At 40.2% G+C, this 18,500-nt stretch overlaps 1 protein-coding gene across 1 annotated transcript in view; it reads right to left on the bottom strand.

Moving 5' to 3' along the window:
- The window catches only part of cfap299 (cilia and flagella associated protein 299), a 78,683-nt gene that overhangs the window by 48,621 nt on the left and 11,562 nt on the right, over window positions 1-18,500 (bottom strand). Inside the window, exons 3-4 of the mRNA XM_071515240.1 lie at window positions 16,325-16,330; window positions 8,630-8,720 (exon numbers count right to left, since the gene is read on the bottom strand). Coding sequence (XP_071371341.1) covers window positions 8,630-8,720; window positions 16,325-16,330 — 97 coding nt within the window. The remainder of the gene's footprint in view (window positions 1-8,629; window positions 8,721-16,324; window positions 16,331-18,500) is intronic.

Genomic DNA, 18,500 nt, shown 5'->3' on the forward strand with positions numbered 1-18,500 from the left:
ATTTGATAGATGGTTGCAAACTGGCGGGGCCTTATCCCCACCTCTCCTCAACTCTGTGACACCATTCAAGTCAAGGTCATATGATAGCCTGCAGGACTCTTTCCTTTCTAAAGGCCGTCCACCTTGGCCCTGCTGCTTTGAAATCAAACTTGCCATTGTTATTTTTACTGCCCATGACAAGGACAAAGGGACTGGGCAGTGGGGACACACACATGGCTTGTAATGCAATAGGGCTGGGAATTCCTCTTTAATTTCAATGCTATACTTGATCTCTGGGCTGCATGACTGACCACCTTATTATCTATAGCGACAGGAGCTTATCAATACAGAACTCACTGGGTCCACAGACCAAAGACAAACACCTCCTTTATACAGGACGTCCCCCCTGGGCATGGGACACGCAGCAGAGGCCAACCACCTAAATACCACAACTGAAAGGGTGAGAAGCTGACAACAACTTCCAAATAGTCAAATTAAAAACCAAATGCAGGCTAAGGTCTTACTGACACTGGAGGACGAATGTCACCTCTTGAAGGGAGCTCTCCTCAAAGTCTGATTTAACAGAATCTACATTGGTAATTAACACAATATTTCACAGGAGACCGTATGTAAAGTTGAGTATTAGCTATAGATGAGATAGGAAACCTGTCTCTTGATGATGAAAAATGTAAGGCACCACGTTGTTTACAGTTCCACAATAATAGATAGGCTACATCAGCAAGCTAATCACAAAATAATTAAGCTTACAAGTCTATGTTGGTCTACCATTGTACCCCTGTAATCTACTTAAGTTATCAAATATCCTTGCTTAGCCAGATAATCTACTGGCTGAAAAACATTAAAGTCACAAATCAAAAGAAGAAATTTGATGCAGATGGAAAAACAGCAAGACATATTTAAGAGCTCTGGAAATATGGGGCAAGGATCTCTCCTTTTTAGTCCAAAATACCTACCTGAGATGGCATGACATTTACTTCTACTTACTACTTCATTTCAATCTTTAGCGAAAAACTAAATAAATGAACAATTCCCTGTGCAAAATGCCACTGACCTCCCTATTAACAGTAACTCATTAGTAGTTTGTTAACTGGAATAGATGTGATGCCATTACAGTCTACACAAATGTTCCCTTTGACCTCATAAGGCAAGGCACAGCTAACCATCATTAACCCTACACACTATATCATGAACCGGGCAGCAATTCAAGGATGCAATAAACATCTCTAAAGAGAGAGGGAGAGAGAAATCTGACAGGTGTAATGTGCCTCGTCTCAGATGGGTCCTCACTAAGTCACAAACAACTTCTGTGATAGCTTTGCTGCTTGGGAATGAGCCAGGAGCGAACATTCACTCTTTATGCCAAAGCAGTTTGCCAGGTGCATTGTTTTCATGATTAATTCCCCTCTTGTTGCTGACTGAGTGATGGCTTTACAGATGAAATAAGAAACATATTTTTTATTTGCGTCTTGAGGGCAGAGGATATTTACTTTCAGGGTACACTATACCTCCACTGGTAATTGGAAAATCATTTGTAACCAAGGAAAAAATGATTCAGCAACATTTGATGGAGATGAAACTACATCAATCTTCTCTCTGTAACCACATTTCTTTTTAAATGTCCAATATTATTCACTTTTAATGAATTTATTTCAAAATGTGCTATGCCTTGGGTAGATGACTAATATGCCTCACAATGTTTGTCAAATAAATGTGGCTTAGTTAATAGGGGACTTCTTCAATGAATTTAAAGAATAACTTTTCACTGCAGTTGTTCAGGGAGGGGGGCCTATCAAGACCAAGTCCAGATGTGATGTATTAACTCTTAATCTGAATGTAAAAAAAAACAAAAAAAAAAACTTTTTTCTAAAAAATCTAATCACTCAAACAAAATTCAAATTTGAAAGTGTCTTAATTAGTTCCCATTTAAATAAAAATACAGAAGCAGAATGACCATTTTTAATTTGCATTTTTATTCAAATCCCCATTAGTGTACGCCATAAACCCCATCTCTCTGTGTATATCAAATTTGTCTGAAAAACCCTGGCAAGTAATTTATTTTTCTCATTAACACATTAGCTTTGGCATTTCTCTTTTAGTTAGTATTAGTTTGATGGTGCAACTTCACGCTGATATCATCAGGGCCTTTCAACAAACGATTGAAAACAAATAAGGAGCGGGGTGGGTGGTGGCAGGACACCTTCAATTTCAGATGCGAACCTCCAACAATGGACACCCTCAGGCATCCTGTGCAGGTGTGACCTGGATTTGATAAAAAACTTAACTTCTTACCCAGTGCAAATAAAGCCAAAGCTGCCCAGGTGCACCTTTTGTTTGTCTGTGGAGCGGCTTTCGCAACAGGGCCGGGGAAGAAAAAGCACAATGAAGGCTAGGCAGCAAAGGCTTTAGAAGTTCAGCTGATCAGAAAGATAGTGCAAGGCTCGGGAGTCGTTCAGCAGCCCAAATGCTGGCTGCTCATACGAACATTTAGAAAAATAGAGAAAAAAAACAGTTAACTGCAGCAAAGTTATTATTTTGCAGTCAAAGTGGGAGGCAGGAGGCCTCGGGACTCGATTGACTTCCTGGGCATGAAAGTTTTTGTTTGTCTCGATCCTAGAGGGAGGGAAACAGAAGGGGGGCAGGGACTCCACACAAAGGGAAGATGAGCTGTTCATTAAGAGTCATGTCTGCTATCAATCTTTTGTAACGCCACTCGGGGCAGGACAGATGAGACAGATTGACCTGAGAGTGTATTAACTGACAGGTGTAATTTCAACCTGACTTGAAAGGCTGAGCACGACATGAAAGGAGGATAAAAGAGTGACCCCTCTGACGAATGAGACAGAAGATGACATGGAATATATCATGCATTCATATGAAAGCCAATAACTCAACTTTAAGTATTTTCTTTTCCTCTTCTTTTGTACACCTAAAATGGATGATGTTCTGTGTCCTTACAATCGTTCACAACAATGATGAATCCCTCATGATGAATTAGCTGAGTGATATTTGAGACTGAGTCAGTCAACACTGGTTGAATTTACAACAAAGATTGGTTTAAATTGAAATAATGTGAATAAGGCAATTTGTGTTTGCTTAAGATTTTGATTCTCGGAAGAGAACCCTGACCTACTTTATAATATGGACTTTGATCTCAAATCCAACCAGCTAGCAAAGAAATCTTAAAAATGACTGCATTTTTTTTCCAGGAGTGGTGGGTCTGCTTAAAAACAAGATAAACAAGATACAAAAAACAAGATAAAAATAATGCACCAAAAGTGAATAGCATGTGAAGAACAGGGGCTGCCTTCCATCAGAGTTTGGGAAAAGCCTTGTAACTGACCAAGGGGACATGAGGACCTGGAATGTGTTAGTGGACTGATCCTGAGGTTTGAGGAGTGAGGCCAGTAGGGGCTCCTCACGCTGTGCCCTCTCTGAGTCGTGTGTTTCTACAGTCCATCAGGACAGCTCAAGCTGAATGGTGTGCATGATACCTTACGCCACTGGGTGGTCTTATTATTGAACCTTATCGAAGATTAACGTGGGTAACTGGACACTTTCATAAAGAGGATTTTAGGCCCAACGGAGGACCTGGTGAAAAAATCTGAACCGTGTTTTGTTGAGATAGACAACAAGGACTTAGTTCTACCAAAAGCTCAGATACAGTGCACTAACAAAAATGAGCCTTATCCGAATCCATGTTCGAATTCTTACTACTTCACAGATGCAGGAACAACAAGACTAGGGGGCCTATTTTCATGAATCAAGGTGCAGATGTAGGTGGTGGCACAAGCTAACGCGGGCATGACCAACAGATTTCTGGGAATTTTGTGACCACAGGTGCTAGCACACCAGTCAGTCATGGCCAATTAAATCAGCTCTTCTCATCCCATTTAAAAGCAGTGCATGGTTGAGCCACCAGGGCGCCCCCAATCTTGATTGTTACTTACACACCCCCTACTGTGCCTCTCCTTCCACTTAGGCATAGTCATGTTCATGCCAAGTCACCAAAATACCAAACGGGCGCAGGCAAGAAAAAAACTCGAAACATGGGGACAAACATTAGAATCAAGCAAAGCAGAAAATAGGGCGTAAACTAATATTATCGAATGACTCCATAAACCCAAATATTACACATCAGAAGGCTCATTGGATATCAGATAAATTAAAATTACATTCATACCATAATCATAAAATAAAGTATTAATGATTATCCACAATGAGAATATATGGCATGTATCAAACTACATACAACAAATCTTGCATATGCCCACACATGGGCAAATGTTGGCTGGAATATATTTGAGTAATGTAAACATACCAAAGAGGTCAAGCCTCGTCAAACTGTATTAAGATTACCTGTTACTCAAACAGTTTCAAAGAGAAGAGGTATTAAGTGCTCAAATGTGGGTTCGATTTTAAACAGAGAGCGGCTCGGAGGAAAATAAACATTTTCCCAGCGCAGTTTTTCAGCAGAGGAAGCACTTTAGTGAGGAAAAATAAAAAGAGGTGGGGGGAGATCATGTCAGCATAACATTGTTGGTGATACACAACATGATATTTTGTTCATGTTTTTTCTTGCTCTAGGTATTAGACACTACTTGATTTTTCACTTACAGAGGTTTCTTTGAAAGGAACAAGCTGTAGCCGATGTCTCTCTACTGGCCTAGGTTATGAAGGGCTGAAAAGCCAGAGTGGGGGCTTCTGCATGGGATTGTTTACACAGTCAACATCCAGTGGGAAAAATCTGTTTCTGGTGTTACTACCTCTACTCCCCTCCATGCACTTCATGTGATCTCATAATTGCAAATCCCACAGGGGCAGGTAAGGGGAGGTCAAACAAAACCCCTTTTCTCTGCACTCTACCCCCACCGTTTTGGATGAATCATTCGAAGCCTATTAGCACTAACTCTCCTTGCAGAATAATGCCATGCGCAATCCCTCATCTTCTGAAATGTTTCACATTCCATTCGTCAAATGTTCTCATATTCTAGCTGTGTCGAATGGGGCCGGAGAATGGTGTGAAGAGTAATGCTTGTAGTCATAATAAATAGTCAGCCTGACAATAGAGGTTAAATCCTCTCCCTGGTGCCTCTTCGTCCAAGTTTCATTTAGCGTGCAGGCTTCGCCTATTGGGCGAGCACCTCTCCGTCTGGCCCCTCAGGCCCACTTATACAGCTAGGCTGACTAAAGCCACCAGACTGATGTGGCAGCAAGCAATAACAGAACAATACAGAGGAAACCCAAACAATGTGTTTGCAGTACTTTCAGAAAACTAAATGTCCGTTTTGCCACTCTCCATCACCGACTGACATAACAGTCGTGATTTAATTTAACCTATAACCATTTGCTGCTCTAAACACCCGCTGCCGGTCTTTTCCAGGAAAAATCCTCTGGTGCACAAGAAGTGATGTGTTTTATGTTTCCGGCAACGGCAACAACCTTGTTTGGAATAAATAGAAGAGGAACTGTGGAACTTGATAGGTAGCATGACCAGTGATAGCCACCATTGGCTGAACAAAGAAAGGAAACTATGGAAACTCAAACTTCATCAGCAGATAATTAAAGGAAAATGACGTCACAGTAGGTCATACTGTTTTGATAGTCAAGTGGTCTCTGGGAGGTGCAGTGCAAAAACACCACAGCAATGACAGTTTAGCACCAAAGATGTCACCAACGATGTCACCAAAATAACAAAAAAAATAGGATATAAGAGATAAGAATTAACCCTAACCCTAACCCATTTCCCATAACCAAAAAGTCGCAGGTTCAGTTCCCACAACAGTCACATTAACCCCATTTACACCTGGCATTTCATATGATTGTATCCGGATGCAATTTCCAGATGCAATTTCACATTACATTTACATTTGTTATCAAAAATGTGTCTTCGGCAGCCAGACAGAAAACCGATTGCCCACCGCACTTTCCCCTGCAATATGCCAATTCCATCACCAATGACAGTAAACAACATGTTTCATTTGTACTCTGCTGTAAATCTCATCCATATCTAACCAATGGTAGAAGTTTTTGCCTGTAGCCTGATCCTGTTTGCTTCCTCAGCTCAGCTCAGCTCCGCTCACATCAAAACAAAACTGTGTGCTACTTCTCTTTCCGGCTGGGGATGTAATGTTTTGGGAGTAGAGATTACGTATGTGGCTTGAAGAAACATTTCCATTTATACTTGGCCAATTTACGGCCACAATGCCATCTCAAACCACCTCCCAAAGTGTTTTAAGCAATCAGATTTTAATCCAACCCCAATACATCTTGGGTGCATTTACACCTGGATTTCTATATAGATAAGTGCGTTCGGATTGCTATCCAATCAGTGAAGACACATTATTAATGCCAGGTGTAGCCTAAAGCGTCACTGTGTGACACTGAATCCCAACCTGCTCACTCACTGTAAGTTGCTCTGGATCAGAGCATCAGCTACTGTAAATGCCTAAAATGTGGAAAATATCATCCAGGTCATTGTTTGTCTTCTTGGTCATTCTCTCTTTTTTACCATTGAACTAATGGAGTAAAAATGAAACAAAGTTGCATTTGGGGCCACTGTCAGCTTAAAGCCACTGTCTTTGTTTTTTTTTGTATCTTAATCTTTGCTAGCAAATTCCTTTGCTGTTGCAGAGGTTGTGAGCTATGCGCCCTGCTGAGAAACTACAGTACAGTAGAGTTAATGGCACCTTTTGAGCCACATTTTGGTCAAAATGTTCTCTAGCCATATTGTATGCACAGAAAATTGCTTGAAAAAAGCTTGAAATGCATCACAATTATTGGCAGGGCCAATCAGGGCCAAGCTTTCCTCAGATCAGCACTTTTCTTAATTTATGAATACAGGTTCTGTAGATGGAGGAATTTTAAAATTGCACTAACACAAGCTTCCACTTGTGAATACAGAAACTATAGAATGTTTTGCACTTTTTTCTGATAATATTCATGCTACTGATTAACACCTTTAGATATCTCTGTTTTCATATCCATTCCTAGGTGGAGTATATGAATGTTTCAGCAATGACAAGCTTGCGTGACAACCTATGGGGCCCAAGGTGTTTGACAATGTCTATTTTTATAGTACGTACTGTTTTTTTTGTTTTGTTTTGTTTAATGCATTAGTATAAAGCATTAATGCCTGAACACAGGTAGATTGATGGGAATAAATAAACTTTGTGACAAAGCGTATGGGATGTGGAGGTGATAAGTAAACCCAGGGGTAGAGACACATAAATAAATCTCCTCTTATATATACAATAGCAAGCAGACGTGGATGAATATATGCTATTAGAGGACCCCAAGGAAACTGCAAACATCCACTGACTGAATGGAATACAGAGTGCCAGGGAATAAATGCAGTATAATGAAGCACATATCGTTCCAGACTGAAAAGAACAGGAAAAAATGATAGTGAACCTGAACCTGAATTTACAGAAATGTGAATTCAGGATAGGTACCATCCAGAAGAGTAAGAAGATAGTGCTGGTTTTAAAAGACATGTTACTGTTACTGTTTATTCCATCACATTATCATTAGGGCTCTCTACACAGACTCAGAACTGACTACAACCCCACTACTGTTATTGTTTGGTCCATTCTATTTAATATTGCCTTGTTTGCGTAACCTTACGTTCTGTCTGCACACAGTGGTGCACATAGACTCTGAGTGGGGCAGGGGGGGAAATCTCAAAAGGGCATTTCTGGGGCGTCCTGGTGGCTCACTGTGATGATGTGGGTCTGAATCCAGCCTGGGACCTTTGTCACTGTCCTTCCCATCTCTCTTGTCTCTCCTCACCGTGAACTGTATAATAAAGCCGAAATGCCACTAAGATCATCTTTAAAAGGGCAGTTCCCCAGACATGCTGCGGGAGGCAGGGGGGCATGATACTCCCCCGGAAGGATTGTTTTTTAAATCTGCTTGCATGTACGTAATTTTTCAAGGGAGAATATACAATATACTTGCATTTCTGACCTATTGCCGAGATTAGCATGTATCCAATCTAAAAATTACAGGTATAAAATGAAATGGAAAATGAAAAAGGAAATTAATTTCTTTGTTTAGCAAGACAGCTTCCATTTACATTTTCCAGAAACTAAGAAAAAACATGTTTTATACAAGCACTCAATCAGTATTAACAATTCAGGTCACTCAGTTTACACAAAATAGCTAACCTTGGTATTCAGTCACTAAAATTTCCACTTTCCACCATTTTAAAAATATGTCCGATATGCAGATAAAAAGTAATCATACAGTTAATGATGTGAAAATTAGGGGAAGGGGTCTGGGCAAGGTTAAATAGCATGCATGTACTGGGAATACTGATTCAGATTGGTTATGTTGCTTTTAGCTTACAGCTCCTCAGATAATGCAGTAATGCCCCTTTAGAAACTACCTTGGTGGTTCAGTATGAACAGGGCACCTAGGGCAAGGTAGCTGGAGTTGGGTAACTGGTTGTGGATGGGAGTGGGGCAGGCAGCTGGCTCTCTTGGTATTTGGAGTGGGGGGAGAGGGGGGGGGGGGCATTTCCACTCAACTTGACACAGTATGGATTTTGTTCCCGTCCTAATGGAATAGCAGAAATATTTGAGGGGAATCCCATTACGTAGCAATTGGAGTGCTGTAATAATGTACTCACAGTCATTTTCCCACTGCGGTTGGCCTCCTCTCGCTCTGCCAGGGCTTTCAGGAAGTTATCTTTGAGTTCTTTTCCTGCACTTGCCAGTGTCCTGGAAAAGACAACATTGAAACGGTTTGAAATGTTTCTTTTAACCCAAAAAAGGCACATGAAGCCTTAAAGGTTCTTTATGGAAGCTCTGTACCTTCTAACATACTGTAGCTGCGAGCTACTTTTTCCTATCTCTGCTCTAATTAGTAACAATTAAGTGAACAATGGTCTGCGTTGAGATGAAGTGAGTAAAACTTGGCTTTGGTTTGAAATCATAGCAGAGGGATTTTCCCTTTCCATGAGTTTCTATTAGTTGTTGTTTCAACTGCTTTCTCGCAAGTAAGGAAAGTAAGTAACACTGTTTATCCAATTAAACAATTTTATCAAAAATCATTAGAGAAAAAAACATCAAAAATAATAATAGAATAACAAACTGATCGGGGAAAAAAATCATTTTCTAAATTTGCCTGTAATGTAAAATAAAAACAATGTGTAGTTAAAAACCCATGCTAGAGCATTGCTAAAACAAAAAACAAAATTTCAAATGTTTTTTTCAAACCAGACTAATTGTATAGCATTTCTGCTTCACTGGGCAGCATAATGAAGAGTAACAGGCGAGGGAAGGGAGGAGGGTATGAAAGATCTGAGCCAGACTCGAGCCTACAACACTGTCACACTGCCAGGCCACCAGGACACTCCCCAATACTCCCAATACTGTTTCTTTACACAAATGATCCTCGATACTTTTGATACAAGTACATTTTGTTATTCTAAAAGAAAACTGCAAAAAATCATGAAGACTGTCAGATGTCATTGACGCTTTTGCTAATTAATCACACTTGCAGAGCCAGTATGCAGTGTAATATTAATTATATCAGGATTAAATGATTTTCTATCATATTATGACAGCTTCTTACACTTAGGTTGGCCAGTTTCCATGGAACATGGTTTTGGCGCACTACTAATATCTCCACACCTGACAAAACATTGGCACTAATGTTTCGTACAGTTAACACTGCTGCACGAGCAACAGAACATTGGCACTCATCCAGAATTTACTGTGCAAAACATTCATCAGGTCCACACCAAGTTAACATCTTTAAGGCAGTAAACAGCTCACTGGAAACCTTTCAGTTGTGGTTTAGACCGTTTTCAGTGCAGGGAAAACTACAAAGAAAGTACAAGTAGCAACAGAAGAATAAAAGTAGGAGAAAGTGGAAAGGTCATGTTTTTTTAATTAAAGTGAGTTAAAATTTCAGCAAAAAAAACAAACAAAGCAGTAGAACCACTGTTTATCTGAACCTGGACTATCTGAACTGATGGATTATCTGCATAAACAAGATTTAATTCTACATGTTGTCTGTATGTGACATTATTGGAAGTTTCATGTTAACGCATGCAAGTGTTTCAACCCCAAATATGAGTTTTGTATGTGTACGTGTGCACGTAGATTACATTTTTTTGTATAACCTTTGGCCAAAAGCTTCAGTGTATTTCAGTCATCTTTTCTCTACTGTGAACTAACTCCATCCTCAAGTGATTTGGATAACCAAGGTTTAACTATATATTGGATTAGTTTCATCTTTATAGAAAATTAACAGAAATTTTACAATTGCAGTTATTTGTCTCAACCATTATTCATGCAGGGAAAGTCGGGAAATTCTTTTTCAGCAGCGCTTCACATTCACACACTGAACACTTGCACAGGAGCTAAATGGGGGTTTAAGTGCCTTGCTCACAGGCACTTCAGTGGTAGTTGAAGTTCAAATCAAATATAACATGACAGGGACATATATTCACTCATTAAAACACTGAAAAAAAATACTAAGGGCAGGGGGCTTCCCACGCTCCTTGTAAAAGAGAAACACAGACACCTCTTTTTGCACCAGAGTAGCCTACTTAATGCAATCCTCAGGACTGTGATAATACCTCCTCAATTCTCAGAGTATCAGGGGATAAATAATGAGCTGTAATGGGCCCCTCCTGTGTGGGAAATTAGCACCAGACACTACCTAACTCTTGGTAACTTCTGGCTCTGGCTGGCAAGGCTGTCTACTCTAACAGCCACTTTGGCAGGTAACCAACCATTCAAATTGTCTGCTAAAACAGTGAAATGGCAGGTGAATTTTGGGAGCGTCCAGCCACTGTGGTTGATGGATGAAGAAGTTGTTTTCACACCCTGGTATCTTCCATAATAAACTCCATGTGACCTCCTCTATAGAGCAAGAGACATCTGTAGCACCACAATGCAAGCCAAGGTGAGGGTGACAGCTGAGCTCAGGAATGCAAGGGGAGAGAACAGAATTTTGCCAAACATTTATTGACGTTTTAGTCATTTAGTTCATGCTCTATCCAGATGAACTACAGTGAGTGAGCAGGTGTCTTGCTCAAGGACACTTCAACAGGACAGATGGCTACAGGAGTGTCTCTCTAACACTAAGTAACTCTGCCACCATTACAGTCATTTTTAACCTTTATTTATCCAAGGAAGGATGTTTGCCCTTTTTGTGCACCACCCAACTTTACATTCATATAGTAACACACATTCACACCTGGGAGCTTCCCAGTACAACCACAGTCTTCTACTGTTGGCCACAGAGCAGCGCTAGAGTCATTTGGGGTTAAGTGCCTTGCTCAAGAGCACCTCAGCACCACCGCTCCACCAGTACTTGTTGAGAGAGAAGGGAGTGATACTCATTCACTTTCCCTACACAGATTTTCCCGGCAAGGCTGAGGATCTGAACCAGCAACCTTCTGGTCACAGATCTCTTTCATCTTTAAGCTACCGCCTAACATTCAAAATCACTGATCCCAGTTCTCTCTGCTGCACTAGTCAAGGAGAGGACAAGTTCACTTATACTCTGCATTAATGGCTCCCCAAATCCACTTTCCACCCACGGAGCCCTGTAAAAAGCCGGCTGCCGCAACAAGCACTGAAAACTGTCCAATTGCTGCTCCTTGCCTTGCTTAAAATTATAATAATAGAGAACAGGATCTGAATGTTCAAATTTACTAGAATTCGAAAAAGGAATGTAATTTATACTAGTCTTTTGGCCCGTGCCCCATAATGAAAGTCTTAGAGGAATCACACAGTGGTAAAAGTGCAGGGACAGCACATATTTGGAGGCTGGGAGCTCACTCCATCTTCTGAGTGAGTGAAGGATTGCTGCTGGATCATGGGGGCCGAGGCCCCAAAGTAAACACAGGTGTTGAGGAGGCAAGTGACTGGGGTTACCCCATCCAGTAGCTAAAGAAACACACACAGTCACGCTTGGAGAGTGAATAATACCTCAGCGAAAAATATGGAGTGCTGCATGTTTGAGTTTCCCCTCCATCGACAAATTTCTTATCAAGCCTCATTTAGGAGGGATAACAAGAATTTGGCTATTAGACGGTGGTTATTAGGGCTAATGACCAGGTATTAAGCTAGCTGTGATTTAGCCATGTTTTTGAAGTGTCTCATGTTTGGCTTGTGGTCCAGGCAGGTGGGCTCTGAAATCTGTGGAAAAATAGAAAGGAAGGGATGCGAATAGTCATCAGCTGGCTTGTTGAGAAAAGCACATTAGCATCTGTCCTAACAGATGAAACTACTTTTGCACTGTATGTATGCTGTCGTGCTGAATATTGCTTTCAGTCAAAAGAAGGCGGCACCGCAAAAAAACATATAGCACATCAAATTTAGCAGGTGAACATAGGAGTATCAGTGCTTCTGATTGGAAATACCAACGCTGCTAGGATATTTTTGTATTCCTAAGTCTAGGTTTCAGGATTTGGAAAAATTGTCAAAATTGCATCATGAATCCTTGCGCAATGTTTTTGAAAACTACAACTCTTAGGAGATGTCTCTCTGTTGGCTCCACGCCTCCTTCGCCTCAGGGGTGGGACTGTTTTGTTATGGGAGTGTAGCAAAATGCGAGCAAATTAGCCAGTTAGCTGGTGAGCTCTGCTTATTTCCAAAAGCTGAGGTAACTATGGCTGCAGACAGGAATGCCACTGTCAAAAATGCACAAAAAGTCACATTATCAACCACATTTTACCAGAATCCACACTTGAGCCATTCTTGTATGAACCACAATACATTACATAAAATACAGTAGATGAAGCAGACACAGTAGAAAACTACTTCTAAATCTAAGACACAATAAACCCTCCACTTTAAAAAATACTGAAAGGAGAGGATCAGAATTTTAAAACTGAAATTGAGACTAAGATGGCTCCTTGTCACATTAGAAAAGGTGAAAGGTGTCTCTTCTTCTACAGTTGATAGTGTAAAGAACTGTTCAAACTGGCCTCTCTCTCTCTGTAATTCATTTTGTTCCATCAGCTAGACATAGTAGCTTTATATTTTGGTTATCGTTTGTGTCTTGGAATTGAGAACTTTTATATTATTACTATTTATTTTATATTACCCTAATAGAGCGGACCCATTGTTTAAACAATGTCAAATCACTATTATTATTTTTTTCCTGCTATTTATCCATGAAGATACAAGTAATGTATCTTAGTGTCATATGTCCAAATAAGGGATTGCGGATAAAACTGCAAATCCACACCCTTCCTGGCTGCAGTTGTTGCTTAGGACACGTCAACTGTCTTTATCCAGTAAACGGCCTCTCTGGTCTTTCAAACCTTGAGGAATTTCTAAAAAGACACTCAACTGTGACATCAGGGGAAAGTAAAGGCAATTCAAGTGCAGTTTCCCAGGTCTTTAAGACTTGGGCTTTAAGACTTGGTTAGTGTTGTTGAGGTTCCACTCTTGACCTGCTCTACGGTCCACGTCATGCACTAAACTCTGCTTTTACTTCAGTGTTTACTTCAATATTGTAAACAACCCTTTACAACCTCGAAATACATTTAAAACACATGCATAACTGTCACATACTGCCAGTCGTTGCTTCAATAGCTTAGTCAATTTATTTGAGGGAAAAAAAACGTCTTGAATCAAACACATTAGATTAATAAAGGCAGTGTTTCAACATGGGATGCCATAATGCAATCATGGATAAGGGCTTTAAGTCATTCCTTTATTATTTTGTAAAGTCCACTGTCCAAGACAACTATGGAAAGAGAAAAAACAAAAGCATGCATCATAGCCTCAAGTATATAAATTAGTAGTAGTCTTGGGAACCAGCCTATGGCTACAGTACAGAAGAGTCTAGTAGGTAATGGTCAGGAGGCCTTGAAATTTCCACTTGATAAATGGACTCGCTCTTCCACTATGCCACAAATAACATAACTATGACATAAACACCTATGAAAACAGACAAAGACTGACTCATACATTCATCAATGTGTCCATTAGCCATTATGAACCTGTTGTTCAATGCGTTATAAACTGGAGTTTATGTAACATTTTATCTAGCTCTGCTGGGGGTGAACAGCTGTCACTGCTGAGCAACGATCCACCAAGTGTGTTTACATGTGTATAAACAGAGCGGTAGAGTGAAACGTGCTCAACCAAAAGCCTGGTCCAGGGGCCTGTTCGCTGGACCTGGTGCCTCCTAAAATGATGTTTCAAACAGTTTATTTAGTTCAGCATCTCTTCAGCAATACCTACACTCTGCAAACCCGGGCAGTTGTTTTGAAATGTATCTTTCTAATGTCTATCGGCTTAGATGATTTCATTGTGTAGATTTAGCCCCATAAAAATAAACACGGGTTTGAATAAAGCCTCTGCAGAGTTGGCGTCTAATGAATGAGGGAATGTGACAAATTGTAAATTATTCCTTGAGCTATTGCATCACCAGAAATTTCCAAATAGGATCTTACTGAATCACCAAGAACTGCCAATTCATCAAGCAAATGCTTAATGTGGAGGTTAATCAACATTCATTAAACGTAAAACCTGTTTTTTGGAGAAAGTTTGGCTTTTACCATTTAAAGTGATGCTGAACTTTGTTAGTACTTTAGTAGTTTGGGTTGTGTAGCTTCCTGGACATGATATAACACCAAATTCATTACAATTGTTACAATTGTTTTAGTTGCTTAACCTTAACCAAAGTTTTAGTTTTAGTAGTCTAAATCTGCCCCTAACCTTAACCTTACCCAAAGCGTTTTTACTAATAAATAGGTGGAAATGGCATGTCCAATTCATGATATTGTCACATAATCCAGTTTGTGGTATTTGTCCCATAATCTTTTAGTGGTGGAGGAATGTAATGTTCCCATAATTTGTCTCCACAACACATAATCTGAGTTTGAGTTTGTTCATTTCACAGTTTCAAGAGACTGCGTTGAACTCTGCATGCACCTCTTTGCTTGCACTCTGCCTCCCATCCAAAGGACTGCAGCTCATGTGTTTACCACCCAATACACTCCCATCCTTTCACCTTATGATTTGTGCTCACCTCACTGTCATTGACCTGCAATCTCAATAATGATTTATCTCTCTACTGGTCTCCAAGTCAATTTTATTATCTGTTTGCACAGCTGAGAGGAACAGGTATATTTACTGCAGGGAATGGTTAAGAAATTCAATATAGCACATTGCCCCAAGCTCCAACTTTGTGCAATTTCATCACCCTTGCCAAACAAATCTGATCTGTACCAAGGTGTGTCCTCTTTCACAAGTGCCAAAATTTGCAACAGCAAACAATTCCAGGCATAATTAATGGAATGTCATTAAAAAGTTCTTTGTGGGATGGAGGTTAGCATTCCTCCTTAATTCTTGGCTTTCATTTTGCAAATAAATATTCGGCAGTTGGCTAAATGGTGGTTTTCTGAGAGATTTTGATTTCATGACGGGTAACAGATGTTGTGCTTTGAAATAATTTCTTCTTTTATTCTCGAGACAGATTAACAGATTGAAGCTTTCATTAGCCTGTACCTTTCAACAGTATGGCAGATGGGAACTTTCAATAATACAGTGATTTCTCGAGAATCAACACATACTGTACCAGCATATTTTTCCTGAGAGTGCTTGGGAAAATGAATCTTATGGAAAATATTATTTTGGGCTGGTGGACGTCAAGGGAAATTCCACACAGCATGACAATTTACTTTATTTTGGGCTTTTTCTAAAATCCTCTGTCACCTCTGATTACAATGAGCTGAATGTATCAGTTACACATGTGCTACACATGATATTCTACCTGAGCCCTCTTTGTGTATTGTGGCCACCCTGGCTTTTGGGGGTTGGGGAGGTTGTACATTGCATTCCTGCCATAGAAGTATGTGTTTTTGAATGTGGATCAAGCAAATCATTGTCATCCTTTAAACACTGAATTCATAGGGGGCCAAATTAGATGTATTCTATTTGCAAACAAAACCTGCAGTTGCTGGCAGCTAAAGTACAGCTTTGCCCGATTCAATGATAATGTGATAGTAATATTGCAATGATTCAGATGCATGTCGGCTCGTATTGAAGGCAGATCGTTTCAATGTTTGACTGCAAAGTGAAATTTGATGTGTAGATTTGGATGCAGCTAACAGACAACATCAAAGTAAAAAAAAAAAAATCTAGTCAGTTAAAGTCCTAGTATGAGAGAACAAGAAGACCTCATCCCCCAACGGCTGTCTGGGTTGCACGTGTTGACAGTGTGGTTTCTTCCTCATCAGTTTATTAGCCAACAATTTAATGCAAAGCAACATGTAGGCTATCACAAAATCACTTAAAAGTCTTCTTCAACTCCATGAACCATTTCCTTAGTAAACAATAAAATTCACACAGGCCTATGCCTTATTTGCGGTTTTGTAATCTGTTAGATTTATTTATTCAGTATGTGGAACTCGGCTCTTTCTTGTTCAAAACTCAAGTCAAGTTCACACTCCTCAATGAATGCAAACAAGGTGGCAATAATGAACCTATGTGTTGGGGGTTTTGGCCAGGTTCCACACAGTGAGTCCTGCAGAGGGACGGGCTTCTGCTCCAGACAGTACCTTACTGCAGAATCCATCATACGCATCCTCTGTTTACAGCACTCTCAACTACAAAGCAGAAGATGACAGCGCGGCCTGGTAGCTTTATAGCGAGAGCTATATAATGTGAAAACCACTTCCACCCCTGCATCAGGGCAGGGGGAACTAAGCAGGGGGGAGTGGGGGCGGTTTCTATCGCGGGTAATCAAACATCAGAGACCTTTTGAGCCCATGGGTAAAGGATGTGAGAGATAAAGCTGAACAAATCCCATCCTTGGCAAGTCACTAATTGCTGCAACAGCTTATTATAAACCACTTTCTTTATTTTTCCACAGCATTGAAGTCACTGTGGAAAAATAATGAAAGTGGTTTAGTGTGACAGCCACAGCATCCATAGGATGGAGATATAGATGAAGCAGTGCCTCCAGGACCATTGCATCTAAAAGAGGAAATGGTGACCAGAAACAACAACATCAAGCAGATGTTTCCATTAAATCACGAAAGGAGACACCACTCCTGAGTGCGTCTTTTGTTTGAGCTTGCCTTAGCTTTCACCATGGCACATTAAGGGGAGTGGCTAAACTATGAAAAACCCTCTCATCCACCATGTTATTTCTATTGATTTCGCCAAATGTAATGAGTGACAAGAGGCCAATAACAGCTGGGCAATTGATTTGTTTTCCCTTTCAGTCCAAATTTACAGGAGGGTCCCCAAAGGGATCAAACATAAAACATAATCTGAAACTCTGACTTACTCATTGTGCAGAAGAAAATCTGTGGGTTAAGAAACTACCATAGCTACCAATCTGGAGGGCTGCTGGAAACACCTTGACCTAAGAATCTCAAACTCAAAACATCTCACGATTTTTAGGACTCTGGGACATCTAGTAAGAGTTGGGTGCTTCATGCCAGTTTGAATGAGGAACACTAACAGTTCTTTAGTTAACTAAACTGTGTCAATACAGAATGTGACAAATGTGGGGAAAAAACTGAGGACTTCTGCCATATATTGGTAATTATGGAAATATGCCTAGGACTAATGTTTCTAAGAAATTTTGCCACTGGTGCTTAAGTTCAAGGCTTGAGGCCCAGGATCTAAAGCTCCCGGGTTTTTGTGCCACAGCAGGAGGAAGGCTATTATTAGTCACATATTTTGATGACTAGTGGGCCAAGATGTTGTAAACTGCAGACAGTGATCTATATATTCTTGCTAACTTGTGTTTTGAGTTGTTGATGGGGAGTGGACTAATTTAGACCACTTGAGTTAGTTGATGTTTGTATATGTTTCATGATTCAACATGTTTTTATCTCTGGTCTGTATCTGTAAACCCATATGTCCTGTAGTTATGAATACTTCATTAACTGACAAAATGTGTTTTTCCCTACAATGTGACAAATTCTTCTTGAAGAAAGATAATGGAATAAATGTCAATATATTACATTATCCCTTTAAACAAACCCTACTCAGTGTCTAAATTAAGAGTTACATGAAACTGGGAAATAAAAAATGTATGTATCCACATTTTGCATTTATCTCTGATAGCACACAGAAAACAGCCTAAGGAAAATAAATAATGCAAATGGTAGCATTCTCTTGTGAAGCTAATGAAAACAGGCCCAGAGAGTATCATTTGTGCCTGGCTCTGTAACACGTCTTTGCTCACACATAATTGCTCACATCCTAATGCTGTGGTTGTTTTCTTGGGGAGATGCGATCCCTCCCTGTGCTGACTCAAGACACAAAGATCAGAGTCATGCCTGGCTTGATGCAGCTATGAATAAAACAGTGGGATGACGGGAAAAAAAAGAAAAAGATGTCTATCTTCAAAGGGTTTCAGTCAGCCATCAAAGTGGTCCCCATTGCTCTTAATGCTCAGTAGCCCTGGTAGTCAGCGCAGAATCTTTGCTCTGGCACAAAATCTTACAGGGCAGAGGCCTATGGTCCTCTGGCTTAGTATGAAGACTCTAGCAACAGCAACAATTT

Source organism: Centroberyx affinis, unplaced genomic scaffold (genome assembly GCF_046629955.1).
Source record: "Centroberyx affinis isolate AG114_WGS23_722 - 3 ecotype Tasmania unplaced genomic scaffold, CSIRO-AGI_Caff_v1 ptg000333l_1, whole genome shotgun sequence".
NCBI classification, from domain to species: Eukaryota; Metazoa; Chordata; class Actinopteri; order Beryciformes; family Berycidae; genus Centroberyx; species Centroberyx affinis.